General features: G+C 47.2%; 2 protein-coding genes across 13 annotated transcripts in view; both read right to left on the bottom strand.

Annotated features, from left to right (window-relative positions):
- GARNL3 (GTPase activating Rap/RanGAP domain like 3) overlaps positions 1 to 13,115 on the bottom strand; it is a 166,175-nt gene extending 153,060 nt beyond the window's left edge. The window contains exon 1 of the mRNA XM_061433539.1: positions 12,910 to 13,115. Coding sequence (XP_061289523.1) covers positions 12,910 to 13,001 — 92 coding nt within the window. The 5' untranslated portion in view covers positions 13,002 to 13,115. The remainder of the gene's footprint in view (positions 1 to 12,909) is intronic.
- Positions 13,116 to 15,014: 1,899 nt separating this feature from the next.
- RALGPS1 (Ral GEF with PH domain and SH3 binding motif 1) overlaps positions 15,015 to 19,620 on the bottom strand; it is a 297,598-nt gene continuing 292,992 nt past the window's right edge. For 7 of the 12 annotated variants that reach the window (XM_061433547.1, XM_061433548.1, XM_061433546.1 and 4 more), the window contains one exon: positions 15,015 to 16,470. In XM_061433547.1, coding sequence (XP_061289531.1) covers positions 16,297 to 16,470 — 174 coding nt within the window. In that variant the 3' untranslated portion in view covers positions 15,015 to 16,296. Of the gene's footprint in view, positions 19,618 to 19,620 lie in introns of all 12 variants that reach the window. The other 5 variants (XM_061433553.1, XM_061433552.1, XM_061433558.1 and 2 more) reach the window with 2 other exon arrangements.

Here is a 19,620-nt window from a genome sequence, read left to right as displayed (position 1 = left end):
ACGCACTAACTGTGGACACTTCTAAAGTCACTGCTACTCCAGAGCAATGACTCTGTGATCACTCCCCGCAACTTGCTTCATGTTGTCTTCAGCCTTTTCCAGGTGTGTCACCAAAAACTGTTGTATCCGGAAGTGTACCGAAATCACAGAAGAGTTGAGAAATACCAGTCTATCCTATGGGCTTGCTTCCCAGGCTCCCCAGGTAGCACTAGTGGTAAAGAACCCGCCTGCCCGTGCAGGAGACATAAGAGGAAAGTTTCATCCCTGGGTCAGGAAGATCCCCTGGAGAAGGTAATGGCAACCCATTCCATTACTCTTGCCTGGAGAATCCCATGGACAGAGGAGCCTGGTGGGCTACAGTCAGTCCATGGGGTCACAAAGAGTTGGAAATGACCGAACCAACTGAGCACACACACAGGCTAACGGATAGATGGTTTAATGTCTCCACAATAAAAACTTTACTACATCTCGAGGTCATCATGTTAGTTTAGGCTGCACTGGCCACTGGATTTGTGTATTGAATCCAGTCTGTTTTATTATCCCTTGTAGCCACTGTGATTTTAGGTCTAGCCCGGGGTCATGCAGAGAGAGGGCCTAATTCCTTGTTCATATTCAGTTCAGTCAGTTCAGTTGCTCAATCGTGTCCAACTCTCCACGACCCCATGAACCACAGCATGCCAGGCCTCCCTGTCCATCACCAACTCCCAGAGTTTACCCAACTCATGTCCATCGAGTGGGTGATGCCATCCAACCATCTTATCCTTTGTCGTCCCCTTCTCCTCCTGCCCTCAATCTTTCCCAGCATCACGGTCTTTTCAAATGAGTCAGCTCTTTGCATGAAGTGGCCAAAGTATTGGAGTTTCAGCTTCAACATCAGTCCTTCCAATGAACACTCAGGACTGATCTCCTTTAGGATGGACTAGTTGGACTTCCTTGCAGTCCAAGGGACTCTCAAGAGTCTTCTCCAACACCACCGTTCAAAAGCATCAATTCTTCAGCGCTCAGCTTTCTTTACAGTCCAACTCTTACATCCATACATATTACATCCTTTCAAATGTGAGAGGGCAGCTATTATATCCTCTGTGAATTTTCTCTTTTTCAAGTAAAACACCTCCCCCTCCCCCGCCCCGCCCAAGAATCTTTTTTTCTTTACTGGATCATTCCCACCAGACATAAATATCTTTATTAAACAAAAGCAGAACACACCAAAACAAAAAACCAAACAGTTTCAACTCACACCCCCTCCGGCCCTGCAAAGAGCTGACTGGGCTCACTGTTTCCAGTTCTGTCCTTTCATTGTCTCTTGAAGCCAGTCCAGTGCAACTTTCACCCTCATTGTTCTAAAGAAGCAGTTCTTGTCAAAGGCCACCTGTGACCCACATGATGCTAAGCCAATGGTCAATTCCTGGCTCTTCATTGGATGACCCAGCAGCAACATTTGACACAGAAAAATCATAACCTCTTTCTGTTTTTTAAAACTATTTACACTAATTTCCTCCTTCCCCCAAATTAAATTAGATCATGTAGCCATGCTACACAGTGGTTTCACATATAAGTCTCAAAATCTAACTTTTATTTGGGGCTTATGTGAACAGTTAAGCTAAGTCCATCAAATCAGAGTCATCCTTCTCACTAATAAAGTTTGTTTATCGATTCCCTTTTCCTAAAATCTCCTGGTATTCCACACATTTTTCTCACAATGTCTTTACCTTTCCCTATTTCTCTGCAATTCACAGAACAAAACAAAAACCTTGATGCATTCTTTCACAGCTTTCCCACCTGAGAGTCCACATCTGCACTGTCCAGTAAGGCACGCACAAACCACACACGGCTCTGGAGCACTTAAAATGTGGCTGCTCTGAACTAAAATGCTGAAGCAGAAAATATACACCAGATTTCAAAAAGAAAAGAAAATTACCTTAATTATTTGTAATAATGAGTATATGTTAAAATGGTAATATCTGGGGTATACTGAGTTAAATAAAATAAGTTACTGAAATTAAATTTTATTATTATTTTTTTTTTACCTTTTAAAATATGGCTAGTACTGGATTTCCCTGGTGGTACAGTGGATAAGAGTCTGCCTGCCAAGGCAGGGGACACAAATTTAATCCCTGGTCCAGGAAGATTCTGCATGCTGCTGCTGCTGCTGCTGCTAAATCGCTTCAGTCATGTCCGACTCTGTGTGACCCCATAGATGGCAGCCCACCAGGCTCCCCCGTCCCTGGGATTCTCCAGGCAAGAACACTGGAGTGGGTTGCCATTTCCTTCTCCAATGCATGAAACTGAAAAGTGAAAGTGAAGTCGCTCAGTTGTGTCTGACTTTTAGCCACCCCATGGACTGCAGCCTACCAGGCTCCCCCATCCATGGGATTTTCCAGGCAAGAGTACTGGAGTGGGGTGCCATCGCCTTCTCTGAAGATTCTGCATACCGAGGAGCAATGAAGCCTTCGAGCCACAACTACTGAAGCCCGTGCACCTAGAGCCCATGCTCCGCAACAAGAGAAGACACCACAATGAGAAGACCACGCACCTCAAGAGGAGCCCCTGCTTGCCATAACCAGAGAAAGTCCTTGCACAGCAACAAAATACCCAGTGCGGCCATAAACAAACACATAAGTAAAATCTGGCTACTAGAAAATCTGAAATTCCATATGTAATTTTACATACTTGCTATTACTAGAAGCTACTTATTCCTTTTCACTAAATAACCACGAACATCGTAGTTATCTTTCCAAGTCAGAATACAGATAGGTATTAATCTTTTTAACAGATGATTAGTATTGCACTGATACATTCCTGATGGACTTTTTTTCCCCACTTTTACAAGCAATCCTACAGCAAACAGCCTTTTGCATACACCTCCTTGGGCCGTCACGCCTCATTGCTAACTCATATTTGCTTCCTGTCCTCTAAGATCCTGGCTCTGGAGACAACCAGATATGTGGTTTATACTTTACAACATCTCTAACTTGCGTGCTGCTTCAGAATTTTTTTCCCCAGGAAAACCAGCAGTGAGCCTCACTGTACAAGCTAAATCTCCTAATTTTCCTATAGCGCTGTTTGTCAGACTTCATCTCTGTTCAGATCTTCAGCTCTGGAAACCAGACAACCAAATATAATTTCTCATATTAACCCTCCAAAGCAAAACTAATTTGACTATTGTTTTCCTCCAAGAAAGGAAGCCGGTTTATATTAACTTAAACTCTTTAGTGAATAATAAAAGTTGTTTTTTCCCTTCTCTTAGGGGAACAGACATAATATGAAAATTAATTTTCGTCTGTTGGCCCTAAGAGCTCATTATGTCAACCCGATACAAGACAGCTCTTAATAGCCTTTCCCAGGAACTGCTGTTTTTCCAAAAGAAAATTGACAGTGGCAGATTTATTTGTGATTAAATACTTAAGGGGCTGACATAAACAAAAAGAATAATGACATAATATAGAGGAACAAAGGCTGTGAAAACAACTCACATTAAAATGCTTGTTTACACTACCTGGAAAAAAAAGTTCTCCTGAAAAAAAAAAAAAAAATCTAAGAGTCAGGGGAAACATAAGGAAGAAGAAAAGGAGGCAAGCAAATGCATAATGGATAATTGTTCTTTTTTGATTCTGTCTTGGCCTAGAAAGCCATCTTCAGGAATAAGAAAGCATTTGTCTTGGCATCAAATTTGTTCTCACAAGGCGTGGGCTCTATGCATTACTAATAAGGAAGTCACTCTGTAGGAAGCAGTATTTGGGAAAGTGAAAAATATGTTTTCTATTTGTAATTCAGAATCTTCTGTCTATGTAGGGCTCTTTTCTCACTGTGGCTAAACTTAGTAAGCATAATTTAACCACTCAACTAAGGTAGTCTTTTACAATGAGTATTTAAGAAATGCAGAAATCCCCATTCGGTGACTCTAGGGTGACATCTGGGAATCTGTAATTTGGAAAGCTTTCCAAATTTAATTGCATTTTTTTTTTTTTGGATAGGGACGCCCATCCAGTATCCATTCCCCTTCTTCTGATGATAGCACTGTGATTTTTCCTTTGGGCAATCACTTCTTCATGGTCTTTGTGAAGTGATCTAACCCCGCTCCCCACCCCCCCCCCAACCCTGCCCAATTCTGGCTTGGGCACATGACCCAGGCCCAGCCAATTAGCATGTGTTATCCCCTCTGGTCAAAATGATTGATTCACAGATGAGCATAGAACCCAAGAGATCCAAAGAATGTCAAGCCTGGGGCGTGTTCTAGAACCATTGAGAAGGAGGTCTTATAATATCTTTCTGCTGGGATAGGTCACTGATAGAAAGTAAGCCTGGAATCGTTCATTTTCTTTGTCCCCAGGTGGAAAGACTTTGAGAATCAAGTCAATCCAGAAAATGAAAAAAGACTCCTGAGGACATTATTTGAGCACCTGGTTCTACTCTTTCCTAAAGCTTGGTCTGGGCTTCCCAAGTGGTACCAGTGGTAAATATGCCTGCCAGTGCAGGAGATGCAAGAGACATGGGTTCGATCCCTGGGTTGGGAAGATCCTCTGGAGAAGGTAATGACAACCCATTCCATTATTCTTGTATGTAAAATCCCATGGACAGAGGAGTCTTGCAGGCTACAGTCCATGGGGTCACAAAGAGTGGGATCCTACTGAGCAACTAACACTTTCACTTTTTAAAGCTTGGTCTTCCCCAGCATTTTGCAGTTTCATGAGCTGATGATTCTCCTCTGCTTGCCATTTACAGCCTTTGATAATCTCAAAAAAATTTGAAAAAGTGCTAAGGTACTAAACAGAAAAAGTGTGATGTATTACTAGTCCTTCCTGTAGCTGAAGAACAACTGTTCAATGGTGATTATAACCAAGAGGCCAGGAGTACGAATTACTTGACCACAATCCAGCCACCAGTTTTCACCTGGTATCAGAGCCACAGGCATTGCTACTCCAAGTGGCAATGAAAGCAGAATTATTACTATAAATGATGGGTGGTAAGAATAGGGAGGCAAGCTTTGACTTCACTATTAAGGAAAGATAATAAAGCTGCCTGATAACAAATGTAGTTGTGGGCTCCCTGACCTTAGATGTAATAAGCAGAAGTTGGATGACCAGCTCCAAGAGTTTCTGTAGAAAAGATTCCTGTATTATCCTAGAGGACTGGTTTTTAAACATGTCCTTGGACCAGCAATTCGGGCGTTACTTGTGAGCTTGTTACAAATGCATCCACAGATCCATCCTCACCCAGAGAATCAGAATCTCAAGGGGGGATGGGGGAAGGACAGGAAACTGTTTTAAGAAGCCCTCTCTATACAGTCAGCAAAAACAAGACTGGGAGCTGACTGTGGCTCAGATCATGAACTCCTTATTGCCAAATTCAGACTTAAATTGAAGAAAGTAGGGAAAACTACTAGACCATTCAGGTATGACCTAAATCAAATCCTTTACGATTATACAGTGGAAGAGAGAAATAGATTTAAGAGACTAGATCTGGTAGAGTGCCTGATGAACTATGAACAGAAGTTCGTGACGTACCATCCCCAAGGAAAAGAAATGCAAAAAGGCAAAATGGCTGCCTGAGGAAGCCTTACAAATAGCTGTGAAAAGAAGAGAAGCGAAAAGCAAAGGAGAAAAGGAAAGATATGCCCATTTGAATGCAGAGTTCCAAAGAACAGCAAGGAGAGATAAGAAAGCCTTCCTTAGTGATCAATGCAAAGAAATAGAGGAAAACAATAGAATGGGAAAGACTAGAGATTTCTTCAAGAAGATTAGAAATATCAAGGGAATATTTCATCTAAAGATGAGCACAATAAAGGACAGAAATGGTATGGACCTAACAGAAGCAGAAGATATTAAGAAGAGGTGGCAAGAATACACAGAAGAACTGTACAAAAAAGATCTTCATGACCCAGATAATCACAATGGTGTGATCACTCATCTAGAGCCAGACATCCTGGAATGTGAAGTCAAGTGGGCCTTAAAAAGCATCACTAGGAACAAAGCTAGTGGAGGTGATAGAATTCCAGTTGAGCTATTTCAAATCCTGAAAGATGATGCTGTGAAAGTGCTGCACTCAATATGCCAGCAAATTTGGAAAACTCAGCAGTGGCCACAGGACTGGAAAAGGTCAGTTTTCATTCCAATCCCAAAGAAAGGCAATGCCAAAGAATGCTCAAACTACCACACAATTGCACGCATCTCACATGCTAGTAAAGTAATGCTCAAAATTCTCCAAGCCAGGCTTCAGCAATACGTGAACCGTGAACTTCCTGATGTTCAAGCTGGTTTTAGAAAAGGCAGAGGAACCAGAGATCAAATTGCCAGTGTCTGCTGGATCAAAAAAGCAAGAGAGTTCCAGAAAAACATGTATTTCTGCTTCACTGACTATGCCAAAGCCTTTGACTGGGTGGATCACAATAAACTGTGGAAAATTCTGAAAGAGATGGAATACCAGACCACCTGATCTGCCTCCTGAGAAATCTGTATGCAGGTCAGGAAGCAACAGTTAGAACTGGACATGGAACAACAGACTGGTTCCAAATAGGAAAAGGAGTACGTCAAGGCTGTATATTGTCACTCTGCTTATTTAACTTACATGCAGAGTACACCATGAGAAATGCTGGGCTGGATGAAGCACAAGCTGGAATCAAGATTGCTGGGAGAATTATCAATAACCTCAGATGTGCAGATGACACCACCCTTATGGCAGAAAGTAAAGAAGAACTAAAGAACTTCTTGATAAAAGTGAGAGAGGAGAGTGAAAAAGTTGGCTTAAAGCTCAACATTCAGAAAACTAAGATCATGGCATCCGGACCCATCACTTCATAGCAAATAGATGGGGAAACAGTGGAAACAGTGACAGACTTCATTTTTTGGACTCCAAAATCACTGCAGATGGTGACTGCAGCCATGAAATTAAAAGACGCTTATTCCTTGGAAGGAAAGACCAAACTAGATAGCATATTAAAAAACAGAGACATTACTTTGCCAACAAAGGTCCGTCTAGTCAAGGCTATGGTTTTTCCAGTAGTCAAGTATGGATGTGAGAGTTGGACTATAAAGAAAGCTGAGTGCAGAAGAATCGATGATTTTGAACTGTGGTGTTGAAAAAGACTCTTGAGAGTCCCTTGGACTGTAAGGAGATCCAACCAGTCCATCCTAAAGGACATCAGTCCTGAGTGTTCATTGAAGGATTGATGTTGAAACTGAAACTTCAATACTTTGGCCACCTGATGCAAAGAACTGACTCATTGGAAAAGACCCTGATGGTGGGAAAGATTGAAGGTGGGAGGAGAAGGGGACGACAGAGGATGAGATGGTTGGATGGCATCACTGAATCGATGGACATGAGTTTGGGTAAACTCCGCGAGTTGGTGATGGACAGGGAGTCCTGGTGTGCTGCAGTCCATTGGGTTGCAAAGAGTCGGGCATGACTGAGTGACTGAACTGAACTGAACTTGGGTTTCCCTGATCGTCCAGGGGTTAAGTATCCACCTAGCAATGCAGGTGACACTGGTTCAAGCTGAAGATTCCACACGCTACAGAGCAGCTAAGCCCGTGCATCACAGCTACTGAGCCCATGATCTAGAGCATGTGCTCCACAAGAGAAGGCCTGGAATGACATGCTTGTGCACCTCAACTAGAGAGTAGCCCTCACACTCCACAACTAGAGAAAGTCAGTGCACAGCAACAAAGAGCCAGCAAAGCCAATACATAAATGATTTTTCTTTTAAAAAAGAAAGGAATCCTTCCTGGTGATTCTCATATATGTCAGGTTTGAGAACATTATTAGACTTGAGAGCACTGATTCTCAGTTTCCTAAGCCTCCATCCCCAGAGATTCTGATTGAGTAAATTCGGGGCTGGGCTTGGGGACTTGCATTTCTAACAAATTCCCAGATAATGCTGATGCTGCTGGTCCAGGGACCACATTTTTGAGAACCACTGTTTGAGAGGGTGACCTAAGACATGTCTGAAGTTCCGTTCAGTGTTGAGATTCTCTGATCTTGAGGACTGACGCTGCAAATCCAGTCCTACTGCACGACCCTGTTAACGCTTCGGTTCATGTGTGGTTTGGCTCCATGCAGTGTTGCCGCCAAAATGACACAGCTCAGCAGTAGAAGAGTACTTTAAAATAACTCAGGTTCATCACTAAGTCACAAAAGATAACAGATGTATTTCTTAAAATATAACTTAGAGCAACAAAAACGATAGGGAAACCTATTAGCTGCCCTCAGACAAAGTAGGTGTTTCTGTATCTGACTGGTCAACGCTTCCTAAAGGCTTTTATTCGAGCAGTCCTAACCAGTGCCCTGTGGACCCACTGTCCTTTGCCTCAGTCCCTCTCTTCCTAAATTTACTGCTTCAAAAACTGCAAAGATGCTGGGCAGGACCCTGCTCTCAGGGCAGGGGAGGAGGAAAAACTGAACAGGCAAAGCTAGAATTTTAATGAGGCATGGGAAGGAAAAGGTTGAGAACTTTCACGTAGACATTAATCATTTTTGTCCGTAACAGTTATGATTTAGTCACGCTTTGTGCCAGACACTGTTTTTAGCACTTTGCATAAATCAGTTCACTTACAGCTCACATCAATATTGTGAGAGCGGTGTTAACTGTCATTTTACAAATGAGTTAACCGAGGCTCAGAGGGGTTAAGCAACTTGTCCAAGGTCACACACAATACAGGTGAGATGTTAGAAACCTGAACTTGGGTCTGTGTGGCTCCCAAGTCCTTGTTCTCGAACACTGCCTGATAAGCCTTCCTACCAATGAGGACAAACACATCTAGGGCAAGCGGCTTCGCAGCACTGGGTTTCCCAGCTAGTCCTTCTCACTGCCACCTGCTAGGAGCCCTCACGCCTGGGCCCCTCCTTGCTCCTTTAAATCCATTATGAGCTGTGTCTGCCCACAGTTATTGGCGCTGATATGGCAGAGTCAGCAAAGATAGCTGACATCTTGAAAGTAATGCCTTCTTTGCCATGATATCACCAAGATGAATGAATAAATACGGTCAAACCAGATTCTGAAAGGCCCTAAACACGAGGCACCGTCATTTAAACTTGACACAACAGGAAATGAGAAGCAGTAGAGGACTTTGGAGTAGGGAAGGCTAAACCTGCAACACACCCAGAAGTGAGACGGAGGCTCTCTCCCCTGGCTTTCCATCACAGTCATCTGCATCCCACACCCCATCACCATCCTGGACTTTTGGGAACAACAGGCCGGGGGGAGGGACCCACACACCTGTTTGGTTAAGATGCTTCACAGGTGATTCTTCTGTTGGCCCTAAAAGTCCATGATGTCAGTCCAGTACAAGACTGCTCTTCATAGTCTCACTTAAAAGTGAGATGATTTGGATTACTGCATGAAAGAGGTAATTTTTTGTTTGTTTTTAAAATTTTTAGTGTTGTGTTGGTTTCTGCCGTACAACCACGCCAATCAGCCATAATTATACAGCATACCCCTTCCTCCCCAGCCTCCCTGCCCCATCCCATGCCTCCAGGTCATTGCAGAGCACCGGGCTGGGCTCCCTGTGCTACACAGCAGCCTCTCACCAGCTAGCCATCTTACACCTGAGAGTGTGTTTATGTTGATGCTACTTTCTCCACTTGTCCTCCTCTCACCCTCCCCCACTGTGTTCAAAAGTCCATTCTCTACACCTGCATCCCCATTGGTGGTGGTTTAATCACTAAGTCGTGTCCAACTCTTGCGACCCCGTGGACTGTCGCCTGCCAGGCTCCTCTGTCCATGGGGAATCTCCAGGCAAGAATACTGGAGTGGGTTGCCATTTCCCCATTCCTTCCCTGCAAATAGGTTTTATCAATACCATTTTTCTAGATTCCATATATATGTGTTAATATAGTATATTTGTTTTTCTCGTTAAAGAGGTAATTTTTTCTTAAAGGAACAAAAACAACTGGAGAAATTGTAGATAAACCTTTAACTGTTTTAAGGCAGGGAAGCCTTTGGTAACTAACAATAAACAAGATGAATAAATTAATAGATTTGACTAAACTTAAAAAAATAATTGTCTAAAAGCATTGTAAAGAAAGTTAGAAGGCAAATAATGAACTATAAAAATACTTGCTACATATGTGACCAAAAAATTAATTCCCTTAATAAATATAAAGTATTTCAATAAGGAAAGGATAAATATTCCCAAGGAAAAATGGACAATGTGCATGATATGTATTTCATTTGAAAAAGAAATACAGATTATGAGTTAATGTGAGAAAAAAGTTTCATCTCACTACTAAATGTGGGAATTCAAGTTAAAATAAGGTACCACTTCGGCAAATATTTATAAATAGTAATGCCTTATAAATAATGCCTAGCATTTGAAGATGAAAAAAAACAGGAATGTTTATATGCTCTTGGGAGAACTGTAAACTGCCACAACTTTCCAGCATTTTGGCCTTATGCTTCAAAGCCTTTAAAATGTTCATTTTCTTGGGTCCAATAATCTCCATCACTGCTATGAATTTCTCTGAAGATGATAACCTCTTACAGACTCACATACAGACAAATGCATGTGCATTCCATGCATCTTTAGTACAAGTGAAAAACTGATAATAAACTGCATGTACAATAATAAAGCGTGGCTTAAATACATTGTCCTCCAATAAATTATTTTTATAATCAGAAAAATGGTAATTGTTATTTCTAAGGTTTATATGATAATATCATGGAGTGTTAAATAAAGGGAAAAACCTCTGGAGGCTGTGAAGTCATTTCAGGTATAAGGTCATGAAGACAAAGGAGGAGTAAAAGTGAGATTCCAAAGGAAGAGAGAAACTTTCTAAACCAGTGTTGTCCAATATTGGAAACATTAGTCATAGGTGGCTATTTAAATGGACTCCCTGGTGGTTCAGATGGTAAAGAATCTGCCTGCAATGCGGGAGACCCAGGTTCAATCCCTGGGTCGGGAAGATCCCCTGGAGAAGGAAATGGCAACCCACTCCAGTATTCTTGCCTGGGATATCCCATGGGCAAAGGAGATTTAAAGTGAAATAAAATTTCAAATTCATTTCCTTAGTTGGATTAGCCATATTTCAAGTGCTCAATAGCCACAGGTGGCCAGTGGCCACAGAATCAGCACAGATTATAGAATGCCTCCATCATCACAGAAAGTTCTATTGGACAGAGCTGCTCTAAACATTCTACCGCAGGCCTGGATCCAGCTTTTGACTCATCTCTTCAGCCTCATTTCTTGGTACACTTCCCATCCTTCGTGCTCCAGCAAGAGTGTAAGCATCAGAAGGGCAAAAACCATACCTGCCTCGTGCTCAGGGAAAGGTAATATCCCAGTAATTATCCTCAGTGATGTGTGGAATAGTAGATCAATGTGTAGACTGCTGAGACAGCACAGAGCTCAGCCTGGGGTTCAGGGAAGACTTCCCAGAGGAGGAGGGAAAGGCATTACCCAAAGACTAAAGAAAAGACTATTTATTCTAAGAGCATGGTATGAGTCAAGGCACAGATGAGAGACAGCACAGCATAGGGGAAGAATCACCAGCTGGTCAGGCATTTATTTACTCAACAGATAGTAAACGTCTGTGATGGGCTAGGTTTGAGCCAGGCTCTGATGACAGAGCAGTGAACAGCTACAGTCCCTGTTCTCAGGAGATTGACACTCTTATCCAGTATTGTGGGAGCACCAAGGGTGAGGTGAGGTGCCCAAGAGCCTGGCATCTCATATTCAGGGTCCTGTTGGTTTCTTTATCCTAGCTTTTCTTCTACAGGAGGGCCAGAGTCCCACTTCCTTTCTTTCTCCCTTTTCTCTGCCCCAGCCCAGATGGAGGCCCTGGGGGATGGAGAACTCTCAGGAGTGGGGAGCAGGGGTAAGGCATGGGAAGGGCAGTGGACAGTGTGGTAAGGCTCTTCCAGCGGACAGCGAGGATGTGGATTGAAGAGGTGGAAGAGGGACTTCGCTGGTGGTGCCAATCCAAGAGCGCTGGGGGTTCGATCCCTGGTTCGGGGACTAGATTCCAACATGCTACAACTAAAGACAGAAGATTCTGCTTGTCGCAACTAATGCCAGGTGCAGCCACGGGGGAAATTTTTTTTGTTTAAAATAAAGAGAGGTGGAAGAATAAAGACAGAAAAGTGTAGTTGGGGGGCTGCTAGAGTATTCTAGAAGAGGCCAGAAACTGAAAAAACGGGAGGGCCCACTTCAGCGACGTCAGAGCGGGAGAGAAGGCACTCTAAGTTAAGAAGATGCCCTCCGAGGGAAGGAATCTAGCCGGGCAGACGGAGCGCCACCGAGGCCGGCGGGGGAGCGCGTGTCAGCGGGGCAAGGTTCCAGGGAGAAGGACCCGAACATCTCAGGCGAGTTCCCCAGGGGCGCGGGCGAGAGGGGCAAGGCAGCCCTGGCAGAGGAAAGGCGTCGGCGGGTCAGAGGGGTCGGGCACTTCGGGGCCAACGGCCAGGATGGGCGGGGCCCAGAGGCAGCAGGTGTGCTTACCTGAGGGGCCAGGCGGGGAGGCTGGAGCTGGCCCGGGTCCTGGGGCGGCGCAGAGGAACTCCCCCGGTGGAGGGAGACCCTCCTCCCTTAGACGTTAGGGGGGCTATTTCCCGACCTTGTCCTTGAGCATTTACAAGAGGCGGACAGCCCGAAATCTGCATACAGCCAACGGCTTTGCTCGGGGCCTGCCAAGGGACCGACGCTTTTGGGGGCGTCTCGTCGGGATGGGATTCTCGTCAGGCGCTTCTCTGAGGCGACTCCCTCCCGCACCTGCCGCTCGGGAGGCCCAGCCCCCCTCGATTCCCGGCCGCTGGGCTCAGGCTCCTTGCCGGATTCCCCTCAGACTCACCCAGCCCCCGCCGAGACCCCTCCTCGAGCCGCGGCTTCGCGGCCCTCGGTCCCCTCAGACCGCCACCCCCCACGTGGCTGGCTCCCCACTTCCGCCCCTCCCGGCCTCACCCCTCCCGGACCGCTGTACCTGGGGCTCTCGAAGCTGCACCCCCTGCGCCGCAGCGCCGCCCTCTTCTGCCGCAGGAGCGCAGCGGCCGCCCCGCCGGGCTCCGGCTCCATCGCCCCGGGCGGGGGCCGCGGGCTCGGGCGCACTCGGGTGGGCTCGGGCCTCGGCGGGGCTCGGCGGGCCGCTCGGCTACCGCGCCGCAGCCCACGCCCCGCCCCGCGTGCCTCAGCCCGGCCTAGGCCCCGCCCCAAACTTCAGTCCAGTCCGCGCCCCTCGATTGGGGTGGGGGTGGGGGTGGGTCTAGGCCCCGCCCCTGCCCCGCCCCGAGACTGAGTCCCGCCCATTCTCTGCCCCTCAGCCGCTTCAGACCCCGCCCAACCCCGCCCCGAGCTGCAGCCCCCGCCCACTCAGCGACTGTCTGCAGGGTCCAGGCCCACCCCAGCTCCGCCCCGCGCTCCAGTCACGCCCCTCCCGCACAGAATCCCGCGGGGTTCGCGAGGCAGGCTGTCAGCACCTCGTCTAGGCCCACGAGCCCAACATTGCCATGCCGTCCCCAACTCCGTACGGTCCGTGGCCTCGCTGCTCCCGCTCGGTGGCCCTCAGCACAGACCCAGGCCCCACACACCTACCTTCCCACTACTGAGCTCTTGGTCGAGGCCTCTGCCCTCACCCCCAAAAATCTGCTCCTTAGAGTCTTCCCTCCACGTCCAAGAACCTCTCAGCTCTTTCTAATATAGCGCCGTCCCCCCGAGGGCCGCCTTTCCCCGTGTCCCACCCATAGGCAAGGCCTTGCCTTTTCTCTTCCAGCACCCTCCACCTCCAACCCCACCTCCCCAGCCCGGGACTGAGGTCTCCCAAATCAAGCTCTGGGCCCGCCTCAACCCAGCCCTAAGGCCCCGCCCACACCCCCGCCTACTCCTCCTCACCTCCGCGGGTACCCAGGTCCTGGCTGGCTGGTTACATTTCTGGGTACCAAATCGAAGCTCAATAGGGATTCTACTTTACCGTCTGCGTTAGCTCGCGGATCTCGCCATCCATCAAAAAAAGAGTACTGCTTGTCTGCAGGTGGCATTTGTGACGCCTGCCTGCCTGCCTGTCGCAGTGAGGCCGAGGGGCTGGAGTTTTGCAGGCTACCAGTTGTGGGCTCAAGTCTTGACTTAGTTTCCTGCACTGTCAGATGCATCCATCTCAGAGCCCTCGAACAATGTCCTTCATCTGAGGGCAGCGACCCTATCCGGGTAAAGCTGGCGGTCATCGTACCACATAAGTAGTGAGGAGGAGGTGAACTAGGGACCCTCAGTCAGGGGGGCATGTCATAGTGAGGAAGGTGTGGTCATGCTGGCCAAGAACTGGTGGAGCAGACGCTGAGGAGTGTGTGTGTGGGAAGCGTGAACTTGGAAGACGCTAGCTGGGAAACTGCGGCAGGTGGGGCCAGGGGTCCCCACAATCAGCTTGGATCACGTTACCCCCTGGTGCACACTCTCTCAACAACTTCATGGTGCTTTCCCAGGTCTGGACTCCTTCACTGCCGCATATTCCAGCAGAGAAGTCAGTCTGGAGAATGCAGGGGAGAGGACAAAATGTAGGGACTTCCCATTTCTCTTTCCTGCCCCTTGAGACTCCAACTTGGTCCTCCCCTCAGGTTTCCTATGAGACAATCCTTGTAAGACAGTCTCCCTTACCCCACTTTCCTTTTAAGCAAAGTGAGAGTGGGTTTCTGGGTTTCGTGCAGCATCATGAACTTCCTCCAACATACTTTTTCAGTCTTGGAGCCCATAACACCCCCAAATCCTTGACTCAGCGATACTGGGTTGCCTGCCTCCCCAACCTTGTCCTTTTCCTTCTCCTCTTGCATCTTCCCACCTTTCCTGCCCACCACGTGTTCAGCTATCTCTGAAATGAATCTGCAAATGGCACTGCCCTCTCTCTAAGGCTTGCCGCAATTCTGTGTGTCCTGCCCCCGAGTGGCAACAGCACTAACTCTGCCCCTCCCTGAGGGCACTGCTCCTGTATGTCATTCATGTTCTAGTAATCTCTTATCTGAGTGCCCATACCTTCTTCACGTCTGTCTGGCACAGCAACTGTTGGCTAAAGGAATGCACATGACTTTAAAAAACTGAGCAATATTCATTGGAAAACACATTTAATTTCAAAGTAAACAAAAATGTTTATACACTAAAGTACTTAATTAGTGAAACAATTATTATCCGCGTAACAAGCTGAAAAACACAGCGACTTGATACAAGACTGAGGTAACAAAATACTTCACCAAAAATCTAAAGAATCCCACAGAGGGCTGATGTTCAGTGGTTACTGCGGGTGAGACAATTCACAAGAATTAGGGAAAGTCCTTACACAACTGCATGCAAGGGGGGTCTGCTGGAAAAAAAAGACAGCTCGGGAGAGTGCAACAGATTGAACAAGAAATGAATTGAAATGTAAAAATTGATTTTCAACTTACTTGGAGGAATATGTAAGAAATTGAAAACTACTCTCTATGCAACATTTTGAATGCTAAGTGAAAAACCATGCATTTTGGCACAAAATTTATTGAAGATTTTACCACACTAAATTAATCACTATTGTTACTGAATGGTCACAGTCATTCAGAAACGGATAAAGAGATGAGTGATTACAGAACTCACAGATGCTCCATCGTTGCTGCTGCGAGCAGGGGGCTGGGGGCTGCCCGTGGCGCACACACATTTGTGCAGCACCAGTGGTGAGGTGGTCCGTGGGACAAGTTCTCGACACCCAAGGGAAAGCAGCTCTCGCTCAAGCTGTACTTGTATTTAACATTGAAATTAAAACCAAAGAACTTCTGAAGTAAATACTGTAAGCGTTCTGATGTGACTCTCTCGTTCCACCTCGGAATCCTGACTGTGTCCAGCCATAGCTCTGTGCCTGGCTGTCCTGTGCCAACCGGCCACTCGGACAGTAACTGGACTCGCAAATTGAAGACTATTCAATCTGTTGAGCCTTTCGAAGCCTTTCTGGAGGAATCCACACAGGGTTTCTACCCAGTGCTGGGTGGGGGTTGTGGGGGGTGGGGAGCCAGGATCTTACTGGGAGAGAGGAAATGGAGTGGTGAGGACTATTTGTTCGTTGAGAGGTCAGCTCCATGAGGGCAGGGCTTAGGTTTATCTTGTTCTCGGGCACTTCGATCCTAGGGAAGAGTCTGGCACACAGGAAGCACTCACTAGAGATGATAATTGATGGACAAATGGGTGGCTTTACACAGAGGGTCTGTTATTTAAAAGGACTCTTGTAGTTTTTTTTTTTTTTTTCTCTTTAAAACGTGAAATTACCCAACATGTCAGAATGATGTGGGACTGATTAAAGTGATTTACCAAGTCACAATAGGTAAGTCAGGCTGTGTTTTCAGCACTGTTCACCTGATTCTCAGCATCAGTAATGTGGGTCCAGAACTCTAGACTCTCCACCTGTGGAATGAAAGCAGAGCTTGCTTGTAAGGGCTTCCTGCTTCGTGAACCATCTTCCACCTGTCAAATGGCATCCTAAAAGACGCACTTCTTGGGCTTGGAAGGTGGGAGGAAGACAATGAAAGAAATACTGGCCACACTGGTAAGGGAAAACAAAAACTTTATAAATTCAGTTGGCAAGAGAGAGTGGGCTCTTTCATAAGCAGAACCCCTTCAATGCCTTCTGTTCAGGGTCCACAGGGGACTGGGTGACGAACTGGCTTCTCCAGGGAAGGGAGGCAGGCTGCACTGTCCCACTGGGCACACTCAGATCAAAATTTCTACAGCTTTCCACCAAATCTGTCCTCCACAAACTTTCAGTTGTCAGAATGCACTTGGTTGACCTTGAGTTACAGAATGCGTTTGACGGAGAGGAGTAAAAATTACTCCTGGGGAGAGGTGAGTGAGCCATTTGCATGGCAACATGATGATACTAGCCATCTACTCCATGGTTCGTAGACAGCACTCTAGAACTTTCATTCAGGGGTGCCATGATTTCTTTGCTTAAAAAAAAAAAGATGCAACATACGCATGCAAGAGACACCACCTTCAGTGTTTTCACAGACACTTGTGCACAATGGTGAGTCAGAGAGCAAGACCCAGGAATGCTTCCTTCCAGGGTGAGAACCCACCTGGGGACTTTCCCCTTTGGGGTTTGTGCCTAGCCCTCCCTCTGGCCTGGCTTGCTAAGACTGGTGGCGTGAAGGACAAACCAATGTTAGGAAGACAGCAAGCGTGGCCCTGAGCCCCTGCTGGGAGAGCCAGGAGCCTTATAGCTTCATCCGCAGGACTCTTCTGGTAAGTTCAAGGTTCTTACCAGTTCTATGGAGAGTCCAAGCCAAGAATGTTTCCAGGAGGGGACATGGGATCAATTTCAACTAGTGAGAAGACTAAACACTTTGATAAGAACTGCAATTGTGCTATTTCAAAATTGAGCTCAGAAGAAAACATTTGTGAAAGATAAAGAAAATCTGGAAAGGGCAGGGAATGATCTGATTTAGTGGAGCCTGAAATTTAAAGGTTTTTGGATTGGCTTCTATGACATCTCATGATGGAAAAACCAGGACAGTTTGAGGAGTACAGAAACTCAAGGAAAGTAGTTCAAACTTTAGACTTTAAAAAAAAATTAGCAGGTAGAATCAGAGACAATCGGTTAAAGCATTAACACTGCATGGTTCTGGTGAGAGGTGTTGGGGTGTCTGGTGTGTTCATTCAGACTCCAGATGCTAGTTTGAGTAGTTGTTGGTATGAATTAGGTGCATGCATCTGACCCCAGCTGTGGGAGGGTGTGCGAAACACTGATGGACAAGGTTTGATGGCCTCAACTTCCCCATTGGGTGTTTCTCCCACCACCAAAGTATTCTAGACCTTGTTCCAAAGGAAGTTAGTTACTGAGCACAGTAAGGTGCCATCACAAAATAAGACCCCGATGACAATCACTTTCCTCACTAATTCATCTGAATTTTCGGTAAAGTGGTCACCTTTTGATCAAAATACAGGGGTGGGTTCTTTGGCAGTTTTTAAATCAACCTATTACATTTAGTGGTTAAGGTGTTGTTTTGAAGCATCTTGCCCAGAAACTCTTTTAAGAGTAGTTTGCTGTCTGATCAGTGTGAGCTCTGAAACCACGAGAGTGACAAGGACCCAAAAATCCAGTCTCTTTCAAAAAATCATTCAGGTTTCCTTCTCAGAATCAGGACACCCAGATTAGAAAAAAGAGAGAGGGAAAGAGGAGGAGGAAGAGGGGAGGGGAGAGGGCAGAAAAGGGCTGAGAGGAGAAGCTACAGTGATAAAGCTACCATAAATAAAGCTAATCTTTGTTCATGACTTTAAATAAAAATGTATTTGTGCAAAGTAAGTCACTTAAAAACATGACAAGGAGTGACAGGTGAAGGATGTTGTTCACCTGAAGAGCTCTCAGCCAAAACCAGAGCTCTGACTGTCTGCTCCCCGGGGCTTTGTTCTCTCGTCACCATGGTCATCAACTGTTGTGCCCTTGGACTTGGATGATGGAGAATTTGCTGGTGACTGTGTCTGGGGGCAAGAATCGGGGAGCTTAAGGCCTCAGTGTCACTCAGGCTCCCCAGTGTAATCAGGAATCCCAGAGGCCCCGCCCTGGCAGTGGAGGCAGAGAGATGAGGAGGTGGGGAGCGAAAGCCTGGCCCTGTGGGGAGAGGTTGGTGCAGAGTAGCTTCCGTGCAGCGGGTCAGGTCACCGCGCACAGCTGGCTTCGAGAAGCTGGCAGAAAGCGGCTCCCATGCTGGCACAGGGCAGGGTGGGGGAGGGGGGAGGAGCAAGTGGGGGTGGGGGGGCGCCTTCAGACCCTGCGGGAGGGGGCTGGGAGGAAGCAAGCAGGCCAGCGGCTGGCCCAGTCCATGGTTCCGAAGCCGGGTCCTATCTCAGAAGAGCCGACCGCAACAAGGCCTGGGAGGGCCTGCGGGCCCAGGGAGCAGGCCTTCCGGATGAATAGCACCCATAGGAACAGAAAACAAGACACAATTTAAGGCATTGTTTGTTTACAGTAAAAGAATGCGAGGGACCCTTAACACAGGAGGAAACTGGGCTCTCACTCTGACCTTCCTCGGTGGATGAGTCTATCGCTTAAGGTGAAAGCAGGGCCTCAGAGAGAATGAAGTGTGTGATGTCATGAGTCTTGTGCCAAAATGCATGTTTCTCGGATAGTCCACGCTCGCTCGCTTGCACGCACACAGACACGGCACGCACACGCAGAGGACGCTTCGGGTATACAAAATCTGAGGCAGCCCTGTGGGCAAGCGACCCCACGCGCTGGGGTGAAAAGAGCCAGTCCCCAGCCTGTCTTGTCCCTCTGGCCCTCACACGGGGGTCGCCGTCCACTCTTTGTGCAGGAGAAAGCCCTGGGGACCCAACGTGGGCCGGGTGCTCTCTGGTCGCAGCAGCAGCTGGTGGACAGACACGGGCCCAGGCTGGGCAGGCGGGCAGGCAGGGTGTACAGTCTGCGGACCGATCAAGGCCCTGCGAGGTGGTGCTGCAGAATGAGGGGCATGAGGATGGCTGGGGATCGGCAGGTGGACCCCACACCGGCAGAGCCCTCCGGACTGTGAGGCCGTGTCCCCTCAAGTCCAGGTCTGACTCTCCCAGCACCCCGCCAGCGGCCTGTGCCCCGATGTGCGCTTGGCCACCAGTCCCAGGCTGGGCTCCCAGAGGCCTCCGAAGTCACGCCAAGTCCTGCAGAGACTTATTCAAATGACATAAGGTTTGCAGGTACCTA

This window comes from Bos javanicus, chromosome 11 (genome assembly GCF_032452875.1).
Source record: "Bos javanicus breed banteng chromosome 11, ARS-OSU_banteng_1.0, whole genome shotgun sequence".
Lineage (NCBI taxonomy): Eukaryota > Metazoa > Chordata > Mammalia > Artiodactyla > Bovidae > Bos > Bos javanicus.
Note: the sequence above shows the minus strand (reverse complement) of the source record. Positions and strands in the feature narration are given on the sequence as shown.